This window comes from Rhineura floridana, chromosome 19, assembly GCF_030035675.1.
Source record: "Rhineura floridana isolate rRhiFlo1 chromosome 19, rRhiFlo1.hap2, whole genome shotgun sequence".
In the NCBI taxonomy this organism is placed as follows: Eukaryota; Metazoa; Chordata; class Lepidosauria; order Squamata; family Rhineuridae; genus Rhineura; species Rhineura floridana.
In genome coordinates, this window is record NC_084498.1 from 8,977,202 (window position 1) to 8,996,437 (window position 19,236).

The 19,236-nt window shown below is 44.8% G+C and overlaps 1 protein-coding gene across 4 annotated transcripts in view; it reads left to right on the plus strand.

Moving 5' to 3' along the window:
* Window positions 1-19,236, plus strand: part of DNAH10 (dynein axonemal heavy chain 10) — a 206,647-nt gene that overhangs the window by 38,982 nt on the left and 148,429 nt on the right. For 3 of the 4 annotated variants that reach the window (XM_061602405.1, XM_061602408.1, XM_061602407.1), the window contains 4 exons: window positions 5,953-6,104; window positions 7,430-7,594; window positions 10,005-10,212; window positions 18,571-18,727. In XM_061602405.1, coding sequence (XP_061458389.1) covers window positions 5,953-6,104; window positions 7,430-7,594; window positions 10,005-10,212; window positions 18,571-18,727 — 682 coding nt within the window. The remainder of the gene's footprint in view (window positions 1-5,952; window positions 6,105-7,429; window positions 7,595-10,004; window positions 10,213-18,570; window positions 18,728-19,236) is intronic. The other variant, XM_061602409.1, reaches the window with a different exon arrangement.

The window sequence follows — 19,236 nt, forward strand, 5'->3', positions numbered from 1 at the left end:
TAAAGAAAGAATTGCTTACAACATCGAGTCTGGTCATTGAGTCTCAGCCTGGGCGCGACAGCTACAGGTTCTTCAACACAAACTGCTGACTGAGGCTGACTATTGAAGCTGTTTCGTGTATCCAGCCTGTTTGGAACTTTGCATTCTGCCCCATCCGTGGCCGTGTACCACGCCTGTTTGGAACTGTACATTCTGCCCCATCTGTGGCTGTGTACCAAAGCTATTTGAAATTGTACATTCTGCCCCATCTGTGGCTGTGTACTAAGGCTGTCTGGAACTGTATATTCTCCCCCATCCGCGGGCGTATACTTATCCATCTGAGCTGGTACATTCTGCCCCATCCGTGGCTGTGTACTGTGCCTGTTTGGGTCTGTACATTCTGCCCCATCCGTGGCTGTGTACTGAACCCCCTTGAAAATATATGATGGTGGAACAGCCAGCGACAACTCAGGCAACCAAGCCTAAACGATCTAAGGCAGCTAAGCACAAGCACACCAAAGTGGTTGCCAAAACTAAACATCTATCCAGCCACAGCACAACCAAGCGGGCACGCTACGTCTCTGACCCGGTTTCCGAGGAGGTGGGCCAGGAACAGTTAACGAATCTCTTTCATTCTCCAACTGCATCCTCCAAGGAGGACTTTGCAGGGTTTCCTGACCAGCCAGCAGCCAGCCACCCTCCCCCCATATTACCACCTAGGGCTCATTCATCTTCCCAGCCTGCTGAGCCGTCCATAACGTTGCCTCTACAAGCACAACCATCTACCACACCGGGGCTGCAGCTGTCTCAGGAGTTCATATCACAACTACAAGACTTGCTGTCGTTCTTCTCTCAAACACAGTCACAGTCACAGGTCCCTGCCATGCCTCAGCGGAGTGTTTACAGACAATCCGATGATATGGGCCACTATGTACGCAATGAGGCAGATCCATCATGCTCTCCAAACCCTTTTGACATTGCCAGGGGCAGGTTTGTTGATGACGTTTCTTGTGGGGAGGATCCACCATTTGCTATGCAAGCCGAAGGTGACGAGTGGAGTGATCAGTCGGAACAAGAGGAGGATACATCTTATCTCTTGTTTGATGCCTCCGATTATCAGCCCCTTGCTCGCAGAGTATTGAACACCCTTGGTCTCCAATCTACACAACCTGCAGCTGCCACTCCCGCTATTAAAGGGGCCAGGGTCCTGAAATCCCCCACACCAGCGGAGCACTACCTTCCTGTGCCAGGTCCTATTGCTAAACTGGCCAAGGACGAATGGTCTCACCCATTACAAACACGCCGTTTTAACGCCCTTGTGGACAAGCTTTACTCTTTGGCTCCGGAATTTACAAGTAGATTGGCCGTCCCCGGCATAGACGAGCCGATTTCCAGTCTAGTCTCTAGATCCCTTTTGCCGAGGGAAGGGGACTCACATTTAAAGGATGCCACTGAGCGGAGGCTGGACTTTGCCTTACGCAAAAACCATGAGGCCACCGCTTTCACCATCCAAGCCTCTGCATCAACTTCCATCTTTTCCAGGGCAGCAATGATGTGGTTGGATGACCTCTTAGATGATCCTAATCCTGATCCTGTCTCTCTGAGGAGGTTACTGGTGGAATTACGCAAGATGGCGGTGTTTGTGGCTGATGCCACCTTGGACGCAACTCAGCTGGGAGCAAGAGCTATGGCAGCTCAGGTAGTCTCTTGGCAGACCCTCTGGCTTAGTCACTGGCAAGCGGACTGTACAGCCAGGGTTAACTTATCAAGGGCACCTTATTCGGGCTCATTACTCTTCGGCGAGGAAGCCCTAAAGGCAGTACTTGTTGACCCCAAGGATGCTCGGAAGCCAGTCTTGGCCACTGTCAGGAACGTTGATCGCAGGCCCTTCAGATGTTTCACCTCATACTGCACGCCCCAGCCCTTTCGAGCAGCGCGGCCCGGGGGACGAGGTCGCGATTTCCGAACCAATGATTTCCGTTCCTCCAGGGGAGTCTGGAACAGATGTTTCCCAGGCAGAGGTCAGTACCAGGGATGTAGAGGTACCTCAACGTCCTCATATCGGGGAGGGTCTCGCCAGCACAGACAGTACTGACGCGATACCGGTCGGGGGCAGACTGCTTCTGTTTAGAGACCATTGGCTGTGTCTGACTCAGGTCGCCTGGATCAGAGATCTCTTTTGTTATGGCTATGCACTAGAGTTTTGGGCAACCTCTCCAGACAGATTTCATCCCTCTCCTTGTCCCAAGGCACCATCCAGGCACTGCATCATGCAGACAGCCATACATCACCTCTTGGACACAGCAGCAATAGAGCCAGTCCCTACAACAGAGAGGTCGGAAGGGGTGTACTCCCTCCTATTTGCTGTGCCCAAACGAGATCTGTCATGGAGGGCGATGTTGGACCTCAAGTTCATCAACCGTTTCATAAAGTATCGCAGATTCGAAATGGAATCCCTCCACTTCATTACAGAAAGCCTTCACGAAGGAGACTTCCTGGCTTCTATCGACCTAAAGGAAGCGTATCTCCATGTGCCTATTTGCATAGCCCACAGAAAATTCCTTTGGTTTGCCTTCGGCCCCCAGCATTTTCAATATTGAGCGATGCCATTCGGTCTCTCGTCTGCCCCGAGAATATTTACCAAGGTGCTACTCATCCTAGTGGCTTACCTCCAGCTTCAAGGGGTGCATATCTACCCCTACTTGGACGATCTTTTAATACGGGCGAGTTCCAGGGAGCTGGCTCATCGCCATCTAAAGTTCACGCTCCATGTCTTGCAGACCTACGGCTGGCTAGTCAATTTCGACAAAAGCCATCTCCAACCACCCCAACGCCTACAGCATCTAGGAGCAATGTTAGACACCCTGCAGGCAACGGTGTTCCTGTCTCCAGATCGCATAACCGCTATCATAGACATTGCACGGTTTCTGATGCATCGCCCAACTGCAGACGTAATGCTACTAGCAAAGGCTCTCGGAATGTTGGTGTCCACCATCCATATTGTGCCATGGGCTCGAGCTCATACTCGCCAACTTCAGTGGGCTTTGTTACCGTTTCAGCAGGACATTGCCAGGTCCAATCATTGAACAATTCCCTTGAGCCCCGTACTGCGTCTTTCATTCCGCTGGTGGACGAGGGTCCAATATCTGAACCAGGGCACTCCGTTCAGAGAACCCCGCAGGACTGTTATCACCACAGATGCCAGTCTCCTTGGTTGGGGAGCCCACTGCAACTCCCAGTTCGCTAAGGGGGTTTGGACCGAAGCAGAGCAGACTCAGAGCATCAGTTGGCTGGAACTAAAGGCTGTCCACGTAGCTCTGCTCCATTTTCAGTCTCTGTTCCTCTTGTACCATGTTCTCATTCGAACAAACAACACGTGTGAGAAATCTCATTTAAACAGGCAAGGGGGAACCAGGTCCCGTTCTCTGCAGAACCTAGCCTACCTCATATTCGACTGGGCAGAACAACATCTACAATCCTTGAAAGCAGAACATCTCAGAGGAATTTGGAATGTGACAGCAGACTGGCTCAGCAGACAACAGGTCTTTCCGGGAGAATGGAAACTTCATCCGACCATTTTCCATCTTCTCCAGCGTCGGTTCGGCGTTTTCTCAGTCGATCTGTTTGCCTCCAGTCGCAATTGCCAGCTACCCAGGTACTTCGCACGATACCTGGACACGACAGCGGAAGCGGTGGATGCTCTGTCGCTACCGTGGCCGGATGGCCTATTGTACGCCTTCCCTCCAATACCACTGTTAGCCAGAACCTTGAGAAAGGGCCAAGTTCTGATAGTTCTGATAGGGCCAAGTTCTGATAGTTCTGGTTCTGATAGCACCATATTGGCCCCGTCGACCATCGTTCTCGGATCTCCTTGCCATGTCAGTGACGGACCCTTGGACGCTCCCAGTCAGGCCAGACCTCTTATCCCAGGGCCCAATATGGCATCAGGACCCCAATTGGCTCAACCTAACAGCGTGGCTTTTGAACGGGGACATTTGAGGTCTGCTGGCCTGTCTGACACTGTTGTTGACATTATATTGGCCTCGAGACGACCATCTACCACTCGGATATATCAACATACTTGGGTGGCATTCTCCAGGTGGTGCCAGTCCCATAAAGTCGATCCTTCCCAGACCACAATACAATGGGTGCTGCAATTCCTTCATAGGGGCGTCATGATGGGGCTTAGACCCAACACCTTACGTCGACATGTGTCCACTCTGTCGTCCATTCTCTCAGTGTCCTCCACTGGTGCTCCTATTGCCTTGCACCCGTTCATCAAACGTTTTCTGAGGGGAACCGCTCTACGTTCACCGGCTGTATTCCACCGCTTTCCCTCATGGAGTTTGTCGAAGGTCCTGCAGGCTTTACAACGTCCTCCATTCGAACCCCTTAGGACTGTGCCATTACATCTATTCAAGGTCCTGTTTCTGATCGCGATCCCCTCTGCGAGACAAGTTTCAGAACTGGGCGCATTGTCTTCTGCCCGCCATCTCTGTGTTTTTCACAAGGACTCTGTTGTACTGAAGACTGATCCTTCCTTCTGTCTCAAGGTCAATTCAGTTTTCCATTGCAACCAGGACATTGTTCTTCCTTCCTTTTGTCCGAATCCTACCCATCCTCTAGAGAAGGCTTGGCATTCGTTGGATGTTCAGAGGGCTCTCAAGACCTACCTGTCTTGGACCCAGGATATATGACGAACTGAGTCTTTGTTTGTATCCTTTCATCCACGTTCTATGGGGCATAAAGTAAATAATTCCACCTTATCCCGCTGGTTGCGCGCATGTATTAGCTTAGCTTATGAGTCCCTTAAGCTTCCTGTTCCATCTAATATAACAGCTCATTCCACTAGATCTGCGGCCATTACGGCTGCTTTTGCTACCAACGCTCCTGTTGCTGATATTTGCAGAGCTGCTGTTTGGTCTACCCCACATTCGTTTATAAGGCATTACAAAATAGATCGTTATGCCTCTGCCGATGCCTCTTTTGGCAGGTGAGTTTTGCAACAGGTTCTTAATGATGATTAGGTTGTGGGTGGTCCCTCCCCATTATGGGCTGCTTTGGTACATCCCGCTTGATGGCAGTCCTCCTGTGGAAAATGGACCATTGGTCTCACCTGAAGGGTGATTTTCACAGGAGGACTGCCATCACGACCCTCCCAGTTGGAGAATACCTAGATAATTTTTCTCTGGTTTTTTATACATTTCTGTTACGCTATTATATTTAGATTTGTTAGTGAAGTCAAGACTGCTAATCCTGTTATATTGCTATGTTAGAGTCATATTATTATGAAAATTGCTATTATGTTATGTCCTTGCTGGTAGGCCTGTTGGCCCTTTTCCCTGCATTTTTAGATATCTCTCTTTGGACTCGCTGCGAATGAACTGGAGAGTGGGAGGGGCCTGGTGCCCCTAGTCTTGACTTTGGAACATTCTTGCCTTCGGACGATAGGTGGAGCTATGATACCCGCTTGATGGCAGTCCTCCTATGAAAATCATCCTTCAGGTGAGACCAATGGTCCATTTCCTTTGTTCCTGACTTCCTGGCCTTAGCAACAAATGCTCTAATTCTTTGAGTGACCTGCAGGGTGCTTTTCCAGACCGGATCAGAGGCTTGTTTAAGGTGTTCAAGGTTCCTAAGGTAGACTTCCACTGTCCCACATCCAAAGAGATCTCTACAGCAGAATTGTTGAGATTGGCATGAGGCCTCTTTTGATTGCTTTAAGACTGTTTTTCCAGATGTTACCCACTTTTGGATACTTAGATGCTTATCAAGGCACATAAGACTTTGTCTTTTGGAGACAAACTGTTGTGAAATTGGCACACCTGTAACCACTGAAAAGTGTCATCAATGAGTGAACTGCTTCATTCAGACATCAAACTATCTTAAGATACATCAATAATAATAATAATAATAATAATAAAAGTGGTTTGATGTCCGAATTAAGCAGTTTCCTTATGCCTGTCTCTTTAGATATACTGATGGCATAAAGCAGATGTTGGATCACTATCACGCATTAATAGGAACACTGAACGAAGCAGAGACCCAGCTTCTGGATGAACATATACAAGACCTCTGGCGCGTTTTTAGATCTGGTTACAAAAGACTCAACTGGAACTCCTTAGGTAATGCAGCTTACATTGTAAAACAACTTTAAGGCAATAATTGTCAATTAAAACTTGGCAGATCTTCACATCATTTTCTTTTTGTCATTCCATCTTATAATGAGAATAATCTAACTCCTGTACTCAAGACATGTTCTCTTGTTGTTGCATTTAATTCCAGTTTTGCTCTAAGTTTCTCTAGGATCTGTGCATGTTGTGTTCATTTGCTCACTCTTCTCACGAAATTTAATGCTCTTTTTTTCAGGCTTTTCTTAAATAGTGCTTTATTTGCTTGATTGTACCCCATGCACCATACAATCACATCCACTCATACATTTGATATACAATATGTCAAAAAGTGGGGGTTCAGCTTTCATTTTTGATCAGAAAGTGGTTGAAGTCGGGGATCAGATTTATCTCCTGCTGAAAGAACTTTTGTGAATGCTACTGCAGTGGCATAATTCTGAAGATTAAAAAAAGATTAAAGAAAAATGTTCTAATAATGGAGGGGTGAGGTGGTGGCGAGACCTGTCAAGTTTAAGTGTAGTGCATTTTCACTTACAACATTCCATTCCAGTCAATAGGAAGCAAACACCCGTTGAAGACAATGGGAGATTTTCCTCTGGTGGCTTTTGGATTTTACTTAAGATGTATAGTAATTATTTTTTTCTATTTTTTGTTTTTGATTTTTTGCAATGATAACGGAGAGAAAAAGAAAAAGAGAAGCATAGTCAACTGACATTAACAATAAAAATACTCCATTGATCCTGACTTAAATGGATAAATTAATAAAGGCAATCCATATGTCCAAATAGGTATCCAAATGAGGTTCACGGTTATAACCTATACCTAAATGTATAGTAATTAAGGAAGGAATGAACAGATTCCCAGTTCATTATGAAAAGAATGCGGACTAGTGGCCCTGTAGATGCTGTTGGACTCCCAACTCCCATCAGCCCCAGCCAACTCAGTGGATTGAGGTGATGGGAATAGTAGTCCAGTGACATCTGAAGGGGCACTGGTTCTACATACTCCAAAGAAATATTTTTTTATTGGTGCAGACTTTGCTATATTTTAAAGATATGTCACAAAATGGCTTCATTCATTCTAGTATTTTAGATATTGTGCATGTTTTGCTGCCCTTGCTGATGCTAGTGTCAGCCAATTGTATTAGATTGCTACTATTGGTATAGTATTTGGATTTTTTAACCAGTTGTTGACATCCTTGAGGATTTGCTAATGGAAAGACATGATAGGCAGATTTTAAATACATGCAAGAGAACATACACATGTACAGGGTGTAGGCTAAAAACAAAATAGTGACCTGGACTCTCTTTGTTTCAAAGGTATTGGTGACTACATTGTGCGGTGTACCCAGTCTATTGGGAAATTTGAGTCGCTTGTTCATCAAATTCACAAGAATGCTGAAGACATGTCCAACAAGCTTTTATTAATAGAATCTGCCAATTTGTTCAAAAACCCATCTTCCAAATTTGAAGATTATCTTCCTGGTATGTCTGTCCATTTTTGCTGATTCTGGGCCTCATTGGGTCATTACTGTGGTGCAAAAGGGTCTAGGCTGCAGTTACTGTTGGGAGTTGTTTGATAGATCTACTCAGTCACTATGTAGGAAACAGCATTACCATAAGTAAGCTGTGAAATATGATATGAGTGTTTCTGCTTGATACTGGACTAGGAGTAAAAGCAAAAAACAGCAACATGCTTTACATACTACAGTATACACACTTTTTCTTTGTGGAGAAGATTGTTTGAAGTAGTCCTGCATGTATAGAGTTTGCACTGTAGCTAAGCCAATGTTTACTTGAACAGAAACAGATAGCATTAGCTGCTTCTCCAGAGGCTATTTAGGTCTCTAAGGGGTGTACATAAAAATTATAAAAGCATACAACGGATAAAGTCTGTCCTATTTGGTTTAAAGAATAGGCATGTGCAAGTGGAGACCTGCACAAAATATGTTCCCAGCCCCACAGGAGTTCTTCTATTGAGGGCTCCAGCCATCCCAAAAAACAGGCGGTTTGTAGTGCTTTGCAGGCATACAGGGTTGGGGTATAGCTTCCCCCCCCCACATACCTTCATGCAACTTTCCTGAGCTGTGCTAAAGTGCTAAAAGGCTCCAGTTCAGAGCTGGCTGTCAAGTCTCAGCCCTTTAACACTATATAGCAGAGTAGGGAGATTTTAACTTCAGAATATGCATCTGCTGGACCCTAATTCTACTCTCTCAGGATGCTGTAAGGTTAAGCTGACAGGAGTTCAAGCAGGCCAAGACCCTTTCCCCATTTCCCCTTTCAGCTGATACCCGCAATATTCTTTAGAACCTGGAATCTACTAAACAGAAATTCTTTTGGGGCCATTTCTTTAAAAAAAAATTTTGTAGCAAGCAAATATTATTCCACATACTTGGCAAATCTCCTGAACATGCAGAAACCACTGCCTTATTTTTAGGGGCCTCTGTTTTGCTTCCAAAGTGATCGACATGGGACCACTGAGGTTTCGCGTTAGAGGGACATGCAGCAAACTGTTGCAGCATGGAGCGTCCCTGTTCAGTGTTCCAACCAACCGCATCTTCTTTCAGAATATTCCATTTCAGTGTTTGCCAACCCTTTTGGACCAGGAGGCACATTGAGAATTTTGAGAGAGTCCTGAGGGCACCAGTCACAAAAGACTGGTATGGGGGCATTGCATTGCATAACATATCATAGCTGCCATGAGGGGCAGGGCATGACACAAAATTAGAGAGAGTACAGTCATTGCTGTTACCCACCCAACACCCACCTCCTGGACAACCTCATGTTTACTATGGGAAGCCAGCTATATCCCATTCGCCTGATTGTAGAGGTACAACTGTTAGAGGCACAAGAACCCTGTTTTCCCAATGCTAATCCTAAACTAAGGCCTAGTCTGCCATCCATTACGACATACAATACCCTCTTGCCTGGGAATAAGCCCAATTGACATTTAAACCATTGTGCTGTAAGTTAACTATGCAGTGCATTCTTAATAAGTGACTGGGCATTAGCTCCTGCACAGCAGGAGACATGCCTACACCTCTTTGCAAAGTTTTCACATTAAGCATTTGCCATTTGGAGATGGATTTTTTAACATCCACCCACAGCACTCTCAGAGTTCATAATGTGCCCACTGGTCCAAAATGTTTGGTGAGCCCTGTTCTAGGGAGTACCTGATCTCAGACAAACCCACCAGAGGAAAGATTTATCCTGGCTGCTAGGAAAAAAGTAAGGGCAAACTTTGGAGATTCCGATTAGAAAATCAAGCAGAAGCAGGAAAAGTGCACTACATGGAGGAGAGGGGAAAACAGAAGCTTCTTAGGACCCCAGGGATTCCTACTGCCTAGTGTCCAAACAACTCACTTATCAGTCACAGCTCTGACTTCATTTATTGTGTGAAAACACTGACAGGCAGGAGCTGCCAGGCTGACTCATTTGACAGAAATTGCTTAGAAGGGTTTTAGAATTGCACATTTTGCTGCATAACTTTCTAACAGGGCTAGAAACATTTTTTTAAAATGAAAGCTCAGAGTTTGGGGCCCCTTCCAGTGTGCACCATGAAGGTCTTTGTGGGCATCAGGTTGGCAACCCTGTTGTAAACATTGCTTAAGACCATATGACCAGTGATGTGCTTAAGAGTAAGCCAGTAGTTCAAAGAAAGCTTGAAAATGGTATTTAAAAGATTCCAAGGGCTCGTCCAGTATTATTTGCTCACACGTTGTGTGAATGAGCACTTAAGAAACCCTGAAGTGATAGCTATGGTATTGAAACGATAACTTGTACAAATTCCAAAGAGTTGTTCTTGCTGAATTGTTTTTTCAAAGTGAATCCCAGCAAATTATTGTGTATTTATTAGCAACTGACATAATCTTAATTTTGCTACTCGTCTTGGCAGGGGCGAAAGAATACTTCGAATACATTAAGCATGAAAGATCAAGGGATGTCGAACACATGGTTCGCAAGTACATTTCCATTGGCCCCCTGCTAACAAAAATGGAGGGGCTTGTTGTGAACACAAACACCGGCAGGGCCTCAAGACTGTTTTATTACTATGCCTTTTGGGAAAAGAAAGTTTATCAGAGCTTGACAGCCCTAGTTCTCAGGTAAGTCTGCTTCAACACCTTTCTTCTGTCTGGGTGTAATTCTGATGTGTCCTTTCCTGGTTGGTGTGCAGGTGACCCCTAATAAAGGGTTGATTAGCACCCCACCCATCATTTAGGCCAGGCAGGATCATGCGACACAGCTTTGTAGACTATGTTAATCCTAGCCCCAGTTCCTTTACATTCCTTACCTAGGTTGGAGCTTTTGCTGTTTTCCCCTTTATCTTTCCTTGTGTCCCTCAACATCTCCTTTCTTCTGTTCCCTAGCACATTCCCTTCTTCCTTTCTCCAAATGACTTTGTTTTATCTTAGCCCCTGGTCTGTTCTTGTTGCTAACCACCCCCACCCCCAAAAAAGGAAAGGACAGGAAAAAGATTCCTTTCTCCATTCCTTCTCTTCTCCCTCTTCCTGGCTGTTGCACTCCTGGGAAAGAAGTGGGACAAAAAGCAGAAGGAGAAACTCTTGAAAGGAGTAAAACCCTCAGTCTTGACTATGTACTACTCTCTGTATGAGTAAGATCGCTCTGCCTGGCAGCTATTGTTGAAAGAGTTTTCCCCGATCAGGATTTGGACCCTGTGTTGTGCCTGAAACCTGCCACTGGATGCTACCATAAGAGCTCACTGCAATCAAATCAGAAGGATTGATCAGGAAGCAGATAGAGTAGGGACTTCTTTGTGCCCAATATATGCTGGTAGCTGCTGTCATTTTGCAATCAGGGATGTGATAAAAGAGTGGCTCCTCTCTTGTCCACACATGTTAGTCGTTGCTTTGTGGAAGTGTATGTATACATAGAATCTTAGGGGGTAGCTTGGGGGAAGGTGGAGAACAAGGTCACAGTGGTGGTCATTTTGGACTTAATTTTTTCATGCCAAAATTTGCCAGTACCATCTTGGGTGGACAATCTGACAGTGCTTCCCACAGCCAACCACCAGAGGACCATGACAGCAAGCTCTCTGGCCAGTAGAGTTCTGAGCTAGTGCTGATTTCTGAGTGTTCAGCTTATGAGATGACTTGCCCTCATCCCCACTCAGAAGTAGTGCACACAGTCTGTACTGTAGTTTATGCCTGCCCAGATGTTTCTGCAGCTTAAGGGCACTATAAAAGATGCTATCTTGGCTGACCTTTCTAAACAACAATAACACCATTGTAATCCCAGGTGATAGGCCAAGTGGGGAAATGAAGATTCTCTCATGGATGACAGAGGTCTCCAAGTGGGTAATATAGCTCCTCCTACAGCCCAGAGACAAGAAACGCTTCAGCGAATATTTGCTCCTCCCCTGCCGTTGAGGCTCAGTTTTAGTTTCCTGTCTCAGCACGGAGCACATCCTCTTGGATTTTCTCCTTATTTAGATATAGTCTATTTCCTAGCTAAACTTTTCCAGCATTTCTCCTTCCCTTACTGTGTATCTTTACCTTGAGTTATGTCTGTCTGTCTTCCGATCTGCTTCTCGCTGCTTTTTTCTGTCAGTTTCACCTCACTGCGAAGCCTGCAGTTGTAATACTATCGTGGGCGGAACACCATGTGACATCAATCAGATCAGAGTACATCCAGGGCCATCTGAATGTGATGGCAGATTGGCTGAGCCACCAGCAGTTATTTCCCGGGGAATGGCCCTCAACCGAGCGGTCTTTCTCTCTCTTCAATCCGAGTTCGGCAAATTCATCGTAGACCTGTTTGCATCCGAGTTGAACCACCAGACCCGTCGCTTCTTTTCCCGCTACCGCAGCCAGGGGGCCGAACAACAGGATGCTCTAATGGCAACTTGGCCCACCAGACTACACTATGCATTCCCTCCAACTCCGCTACTCTCCAGAGTATTAAAAAAGATAAGATCAGAAAAGGCTCGCGTCGTGTTGGTGGCACCGTATTGGCCAAGACGTCCGTGGTTTTCAGACATCGTTCAACTGTCTCAGACACCACCCATTCGCCTTGCATCACGTCCCGACCTGCTACATCAAGGTCCCCTTCTCCATCCATATCCACAATGGCTTCAATTGACCGTGTGGAAATTGAATGCAGCAGACTGTTAGCATCAGGCATATCCCCAGCAGTAGTGTGTACCATACTGGCATCTAGGAGGCCTTCAACTATTCATAGTACCAGGGTACCTGGAAGGCATTCTCGACATGATGCACTAAATCGGACATTCATCCAGAAAGAGCAGGGGTACCTGATGTGCTATGTTTTCTACAGGACGGACTTCAAATGGGCATACGACCCAATACGTTAAAAAGACAAGCATCAGCCTTATCTTCTGTTTTACAGATCCAGGGAGCTCCCTCCTTAGCTTCTCACGATCTAGTGAAAAGGTTTCTCCGTGGGGCTACAACTCTAAGTCCTCCAGTGAGACATCATTTTCCAATGTGGAGCCTACACATAGTGCTCTCTGCGTTACAAAGACCACCATTTGAGCCTCTAAGTTCTTCATCCTTAAGAATACTTTCGTTCAAGATAATTTTTCTAATTGCTATAACAGCACGCAGGATTTCAGAGGTACAGGCTCTCTCTGTCGACAAGCACTTATGTATTTTCCATAAGGATAGGGTTGTTCTACGTACTAACCCAGCCTTTGTACCCAAAGTTAACTCTCCTTTCCATTCTCATCAGGACATTATAGTATCTTCTTTCTGTCCTAACCCTACTGACTCTCGAGAGAAGGCGTGGCACTCACTTGATGTCAGAAGGGCACTGAAAATATATATAAATAGAACTCGACCCTTCAGGAGGTCTGACTCCTTGTTCATTTCCTTCCGTCCGGCCACATTGGGACAAAAGGTGTCTGTGGCGACTTTGGCATGATGAATTAAGGGTTGTATATCCTTAGCCTACGAAACACTTCATTTAACCTCTCCTTTGCACGTCACGGCATATTCCACCAGATCAGCGGCTACATCGGCGGCATTTTCCACAAATGCTCCAATAGCCAATATTTGTAAAGTAGCTACCTGGTCCTCTCCTAACACGTTCACAGGGCACTACAAGATAGACCTGTACGCCTCAGCCGATGCTTCATTTGGTCGCAGGGTCCTGCAACAGGTCCTGCCTTCGTCTGTCCCACCCTAGGTCTGCAGCTTTGTTACATCCCACTTGGAGACCTCTGTCATCCATGAGAGAAGGAACAGTTTGTTCTTACCGTAAACGGTATTTCTTCATGGATGACATGAGGTCTCCAAGGCCCACCCAATCTATTATTAAGGGTTGGGACTGCGTCAATGAGTGCCATGAGTTCTGTGTTCATGTATTCTATATCCTTACTTCACACCGGCTTACATTGTTTGGTTTGTTTAATTCTGGGCATGTTCCTACTGTTCTGTCTGTTACACTGTTAATTCTTCATTTGTTTGCTGAGGCTGATGTCAAAGCTAGCCAAGAAAAGAAAACTGAGCCTCAGTGGCAGGGGAGGAGCAAATATTCGCTGAAGCGTTTTCTGTCTCTGGGCTGTAGGGGGAGCTATATTACCCACTTGGAGACCTCATGTCATCCATGAAGAGATACCGTTTACGGTAAGAACAAACTGTTCATTTCAGTTTTTTCTTCTTTCTCCTTGGGGCTCTAAGACAGCAAAATACATATTACAGAGTAGTTTTAAAAGCCTCCAAGTCTACACATAAGGACCTGGAGGAGGAGTCTCCTGACTGTCATCTCCTTCTGAAGGGATACCTTGCTCTTCATTCTGTTTAGCTGAATTTTAGCTCACCAAAATGCCCTTGAGTTCTGCACCCTCCACATAGAGTGACAAGGAGGATGGAGAGTACCACGGTTCAATTCTAATAGAAGCCTGTTTTTTCAAGATTGTTCAATGCTGGTGATTATGTCCCATTGCTTTCTAAGGTTCTCTCACTGATAGAACTCTTGCAGAAGCCCCAAGAATACCTTCTCTCAAGCAATGATTCTGTTTCATTTAAATGAAATAGGAACAGTTTGTAGTCCTATTTCTTGGCAAAGTATATACACAACAGTGGAATTGAGAATAACCAGTCCCACCTTCGTCTTATGCAGGCTAGTTAAATAAACAAGAGAGACAGTCTTCTTAGGTAAAAAGTATAAAGAATGTTTACTCACAACCTTTCATACGTTCAGGAAACATAGGCTCTAGCTTAGATAGAAAAGTAGAAGTCTTAGTCCATGGTAAGGATCATCTTGGAAGAGAAGCATGTGAATGCTTCTCACTCCTGAAGCTTAATGGAGAATTAATGGAGTCAGACATCCTCTCCACAGCCCAGGCAGGTTGGCTAGCTCACCCACAACAAGGGCCGCATGGAGGTGGAGAGGGACTACTTGGCTGATGACATTATGCTCTTCTGAGAAAAGAAGGAATGTCTCTCCTAAGACCACGTCTGCTGTGGTCACTGTGTGCATCATTTGAAAACAAAGAAAGCATGGTTTTTGTTGCAATTTATTTACGTTGTTCTTGTTGCATTGCATTTTTACTGTATATTTTTTACTGATTATTTCTTATGTAATTTCTGTCCTTTCTTTTTTTGTAATATGTTTTAATATGTTGTTCACCACTTTGGGGGCCTTTTGGCCAAAAAGTGGTATACAAATAAACTATAAACTAAACTAAACTAAACTAAATTATGCTAAAGAGATCAATATCCCTTAAACAAAGAAGGAGGAAGAGAAGTAAATAACCCCGCCCAATTCTAACTAGGACATCTCCCTATCAAAGGGGGTGCATGCAAGCTTGTTTATCCCAACAGATTCAGTGTTCCTAGCCACAAAGTGTGACATTAGAGAAGAACCCTTTTCTATGAAGATTTAGTGAAAACTGACCCCACAAAAGGAAAAAAGAGTAATGTGGTGGCTCAAAATTTTTTATGTCTTGCTTGAGAAAGGTATGAAGCTCTTATGAAGAGCCCTGTGGTGGCTCTTCTTTCTGGGGTAATTGTCCCAAAAGATGGAGACACAACATTGAAAGATGCAGTGTAGCATCCTATGAAAGATTCATAGGTCTGATGTCACCTTTAAAAAGACCCACAAGGTGGAGGCCCTGTCTTTTAGAACAGCTTCCATGGCCTTGGGTTTCTCCCGGGCTACCCTCCTATGGCTGACTCAGATTTGTAGAAGGGCTCATTTATATCTGCCTAAATCTCTGGCTTTTATAGTCAATGGAACAATGATCTTACTACAATTTGCTGCTGGGGCCTTGGCTGCAAGCACTGTTGCTTATAGAGTGATATGGTTAAAACAGTGGTATGTGAATATAGTCTCCTGATCCAGTTTGGTGTCTGTCCCCTTCAAGGCTTCCCCCTATACAGGGAGAAGGCTCTGAAGGATATGTTAATAGAGACAAAGGATTAAGTCGCTTGGGATATTGGTTCCTGCAGACAGCCTTTACATTCCAGAAATTACAGGCTAAGTAGACTCGCCTAGTACAGGGCTCAGTTTCCTTTACACTTCCATTTTTCTGGCACCCCAAAGGATCCTCTCAGGCTTCCAAATGAGGCCATGAGCAACACTGATGTCATCCCATTTTTTTCTGGAAGCTTAGGTGCATACACAAAACTTTGCAAAGGAGGTGCCAATACATGAACAAGTGAGGATGGTTGTCACTGTGGATTCCAGCTTGATGGGCTAGAAAGGTGTCTGCCGAGGGGAAATGGTTCAGGGATGTCATCAGCAGGAAAAACACACAGATTAATTGGCTTAATCTGAGGATAATTCATCTGGCCCTTTGGGCCTTGGCAGATTCAGTCTGCTGTTGCCACATGTTGATTTGTATGGACAATATGTTAGTGAAGGCTCATCTGAATGCCAGGGAGGCACTCAATTTTGATCCCTACATTGTGAAGCCACATTCCTTCTTTCATGGGTAGAGGTCTATCTCCTGACCCTTAAAGTATAGCATATCCATGGTGTCACCAATCTCAAGCAAGATTTTTTTTAGCAGGATGTCTGTTGATCTGGGAGTGGAGCCTCTCTCCCTGAGTCTTCTGAGTGATCTAGCATCGATTCTGCCTACCATTTCTGGAACTCTTGTTGCTACATCATAGAACTGTAGATGCCTTGATTCACTGCCAGGTTTCAGGAGAGCAGGGTCAAGATGCTCTTCATCTGTTCTGGCTGAGGAGGCTGCATATTCATATCCACCTCCATCCCATTGATTCCAATGAAGGTGTAAGCAGAGGATGCTTGCATTATCCTGGTAGCTCTGTTTTGGCCTGGGACACCATGGTTTTTGGACGTGATTCATATGGCTCTAGCAGACCCATGACATCTTCCCATTTTTCCATCTGCTGATGCAAAGACCTCCACCCCACCCAGAGCTAGCCTAACTGAAACTAGCTAGCTAGTTTTCAAGGGCATTTGGTTAAGAGCATTTGGATACTGAGGAGGTCATCACAACTGTACTAGCATCATGACGTCCATCTGTCCACTTACAAGTGGAAGCCTGCTATGTGCCACTATCACCCATAAGTTATAGGTGAAGAGCCAGCTATATGCTTGTTTAAATATTATGTCCTGGCTACGGCCAGCAATATGGCTATTTAACTATTAAGTGACTGGCTAAGGCCAGATTCTGTCTATGATCATGTATAAACAATTTCTGCACTGGCTGAGGCCAGCACCTACTTGTATTTCTAGTCTTAATATAGAAACAAAGTAATATATTTTGATTTTCCACTGTGAAACTCTATTATTGTATTTCCTCCTACATCCTCAGTCCCAAGGGGAACTTGGATTTCTTTTTCTAGGTTTACCTAGCCAGTCATCTGCTGTTGATAACAGGACTCATTTAGTTGAGGACAAAGTGTGACATATAAGACTCTCTTTAGACATAAACTTGGAAAGAACATATAGAACCCTCATCTTAGTGCATCCACAATACAAGAATCTGGACAGTAACATGTGATTTGTATTTATGAAACAAGTTGGGTGTGCTTTCGTTAGATAGTGCCAGAGAAAAGCAGTTTGACAGCAAAAGGCTAATGAGTGTGATGTGCTGGCTTTTTTACAGGACACCTTGGCTCAAGAACGTTAGCTAAATACCTTGAAAAGACAGACTTCAGCACTTTTCTCTGTTTTGATAATCAAAGGAAATAGGCCTTTGGGGGCTCAAACACATTTAAGGAGATTTCTGAGAGGCTTATCACTTCTTACCCTTCTTGCCTTACACAGGTTTCTTTCGTGGAATCTTTTAGAAAACCTTCCATTTGAATCATTAAGATCTGTTCTTTTTTAAAAAGATATTTGTTTAAGGCAGGGGTGGGGAACTGAAACTAGCCAGAGGGCCATTTTGACAAGTGGATGTAGTTTGCCCAAACTGGTCTTGTGGGCCTAAATTAGGTCTGTGGGTCAGAAGTTCCTCACTGCTGGTTTAAGGTAGTGTTTCTACTGGCCATCACCTCAGCTCAGAGGGTGTCAAAGCTGGCGGTATTGTCTATAAAAGACCATCTGTGCATCTTTAACAAGAGATATTTCTTTCCTTCCTCATGTTAACTCAGTTTATAATACATTCTTCCTTCATTCTTCTCTAATCACTCTCATCTTTCTGAGTGGACATGGCTTATGCTAGACCTCAGGAGAGCGTTCAAAATGTATTTCTAGTGGACAGAACACTTTTGGAAGTCAGTGTCTCATTTGTTTCATTCCACCCTACATCGCTGGGGAGGAAAGTTAAGAGATCAGCTCTTGCACAGTGGCTCCAGGTACGTATAGCTAAAGTTTATGAGGCTCAAAAGTTCCCTTAGCTGCTTAATAGTCAAGTTCATTTACCAGAGCAGTGGCCACTTTGGCGGCTTTTCCCACAAATGTCCCGCTTGAAGATATCTGCATGGACTTCAGCTTCTTCCAGTTTCTTCATAAGGCATTATAAAACTGATTATACCTCTGCAGAGGCCATATTTGGGTAGTGAGAGCTCCAGCAAATTCTGCTGCCTTCATAGGCTCAGCCACTTGGCCATACTCTTTTCCTGCCCAGATTGATGTTAGTTTAGGCAAGTCTCACACCTTACTGGATGTTTCCTGCATGCCAATCGGAAAACTGAACATTGAGCATGAGTGTCCTTTCCAAGGAGCATGCAGGAGACATCCACTCCTGGTGCTCAATGGGATATTCCTACTGCAGTTGACCAGGGGATGTTCTTCACTTACATTTTTGTCATGTCTGCTTGGAAGGGGCTCTGTCTTTTATTCAGGTTCCTTTTTCATTACACACTTCATGCTCTGGTTCTAGCTCAGTTACAGTAGGAATTGGGTCAGGGAGTAAAAAGCTGTGTAGTCTATAAAGCTGTGTCACGTGCTTCTGCCTGACCTCAGTGGTGAAGGATTGTAGCCCTCTCTTCACTGGATGTCTCCTGCATGCCTCCCAGAAGGAACATCCACAGTAAGTGCCAATGTTCTGTCTCACTTTGCAGAAATTTGCAATCTTTCAATGCAGCAGTGGTGGGGAATACCCCTCTGTTTCAAGCAGAAACAATTTTATCAGCTCCTGAAATCATCCTCCAACCAAATGCCAGCGAAATTGAAAAAATGTGTGTGCACTGCATTCGAGATTGTGTGGAAGTTACTAAGGTGGGTGTTCTGAGTTCATTTGTGAGAAGATCTGGGTAGATTTCTTTTGCCTTGATATATGTAAAGAAAAAGTAAGATATGATGCCTATAATTTAGAGGTGTTACAAAATAAATATGCAAGTAGGTTCATCAAGATACACATTTGCAGATCAGAAGAAGCCATTGTTCAAATCAGTGCTTCCAAATGGTGTATTTGGAAGACTGGCTCCCTTGAGCCAAGAGGATACTATCAAAGTAGTGCTAGAAATGGAGTCAAGAGGATCAGTTATTAAAGGAACAGATAACAAACAGGAGTGGACTTGGAGGGAGGAGAAAGGCAGGATATAAATTAAATAGCATATATACATAAATAGCAAGGAAGGTCCAAGAAGATCAACGGAGATCTATAATGTCATAACAGTGGCAAATAAAAAAGTAGCAGGGGGCAGAAAAAGGAGGAAGTGCATGGGATATTTGTTTCATAAGAGAGGTGTTGGCAAGAGAGTGAAAGAGATTTGGACACAAGGACA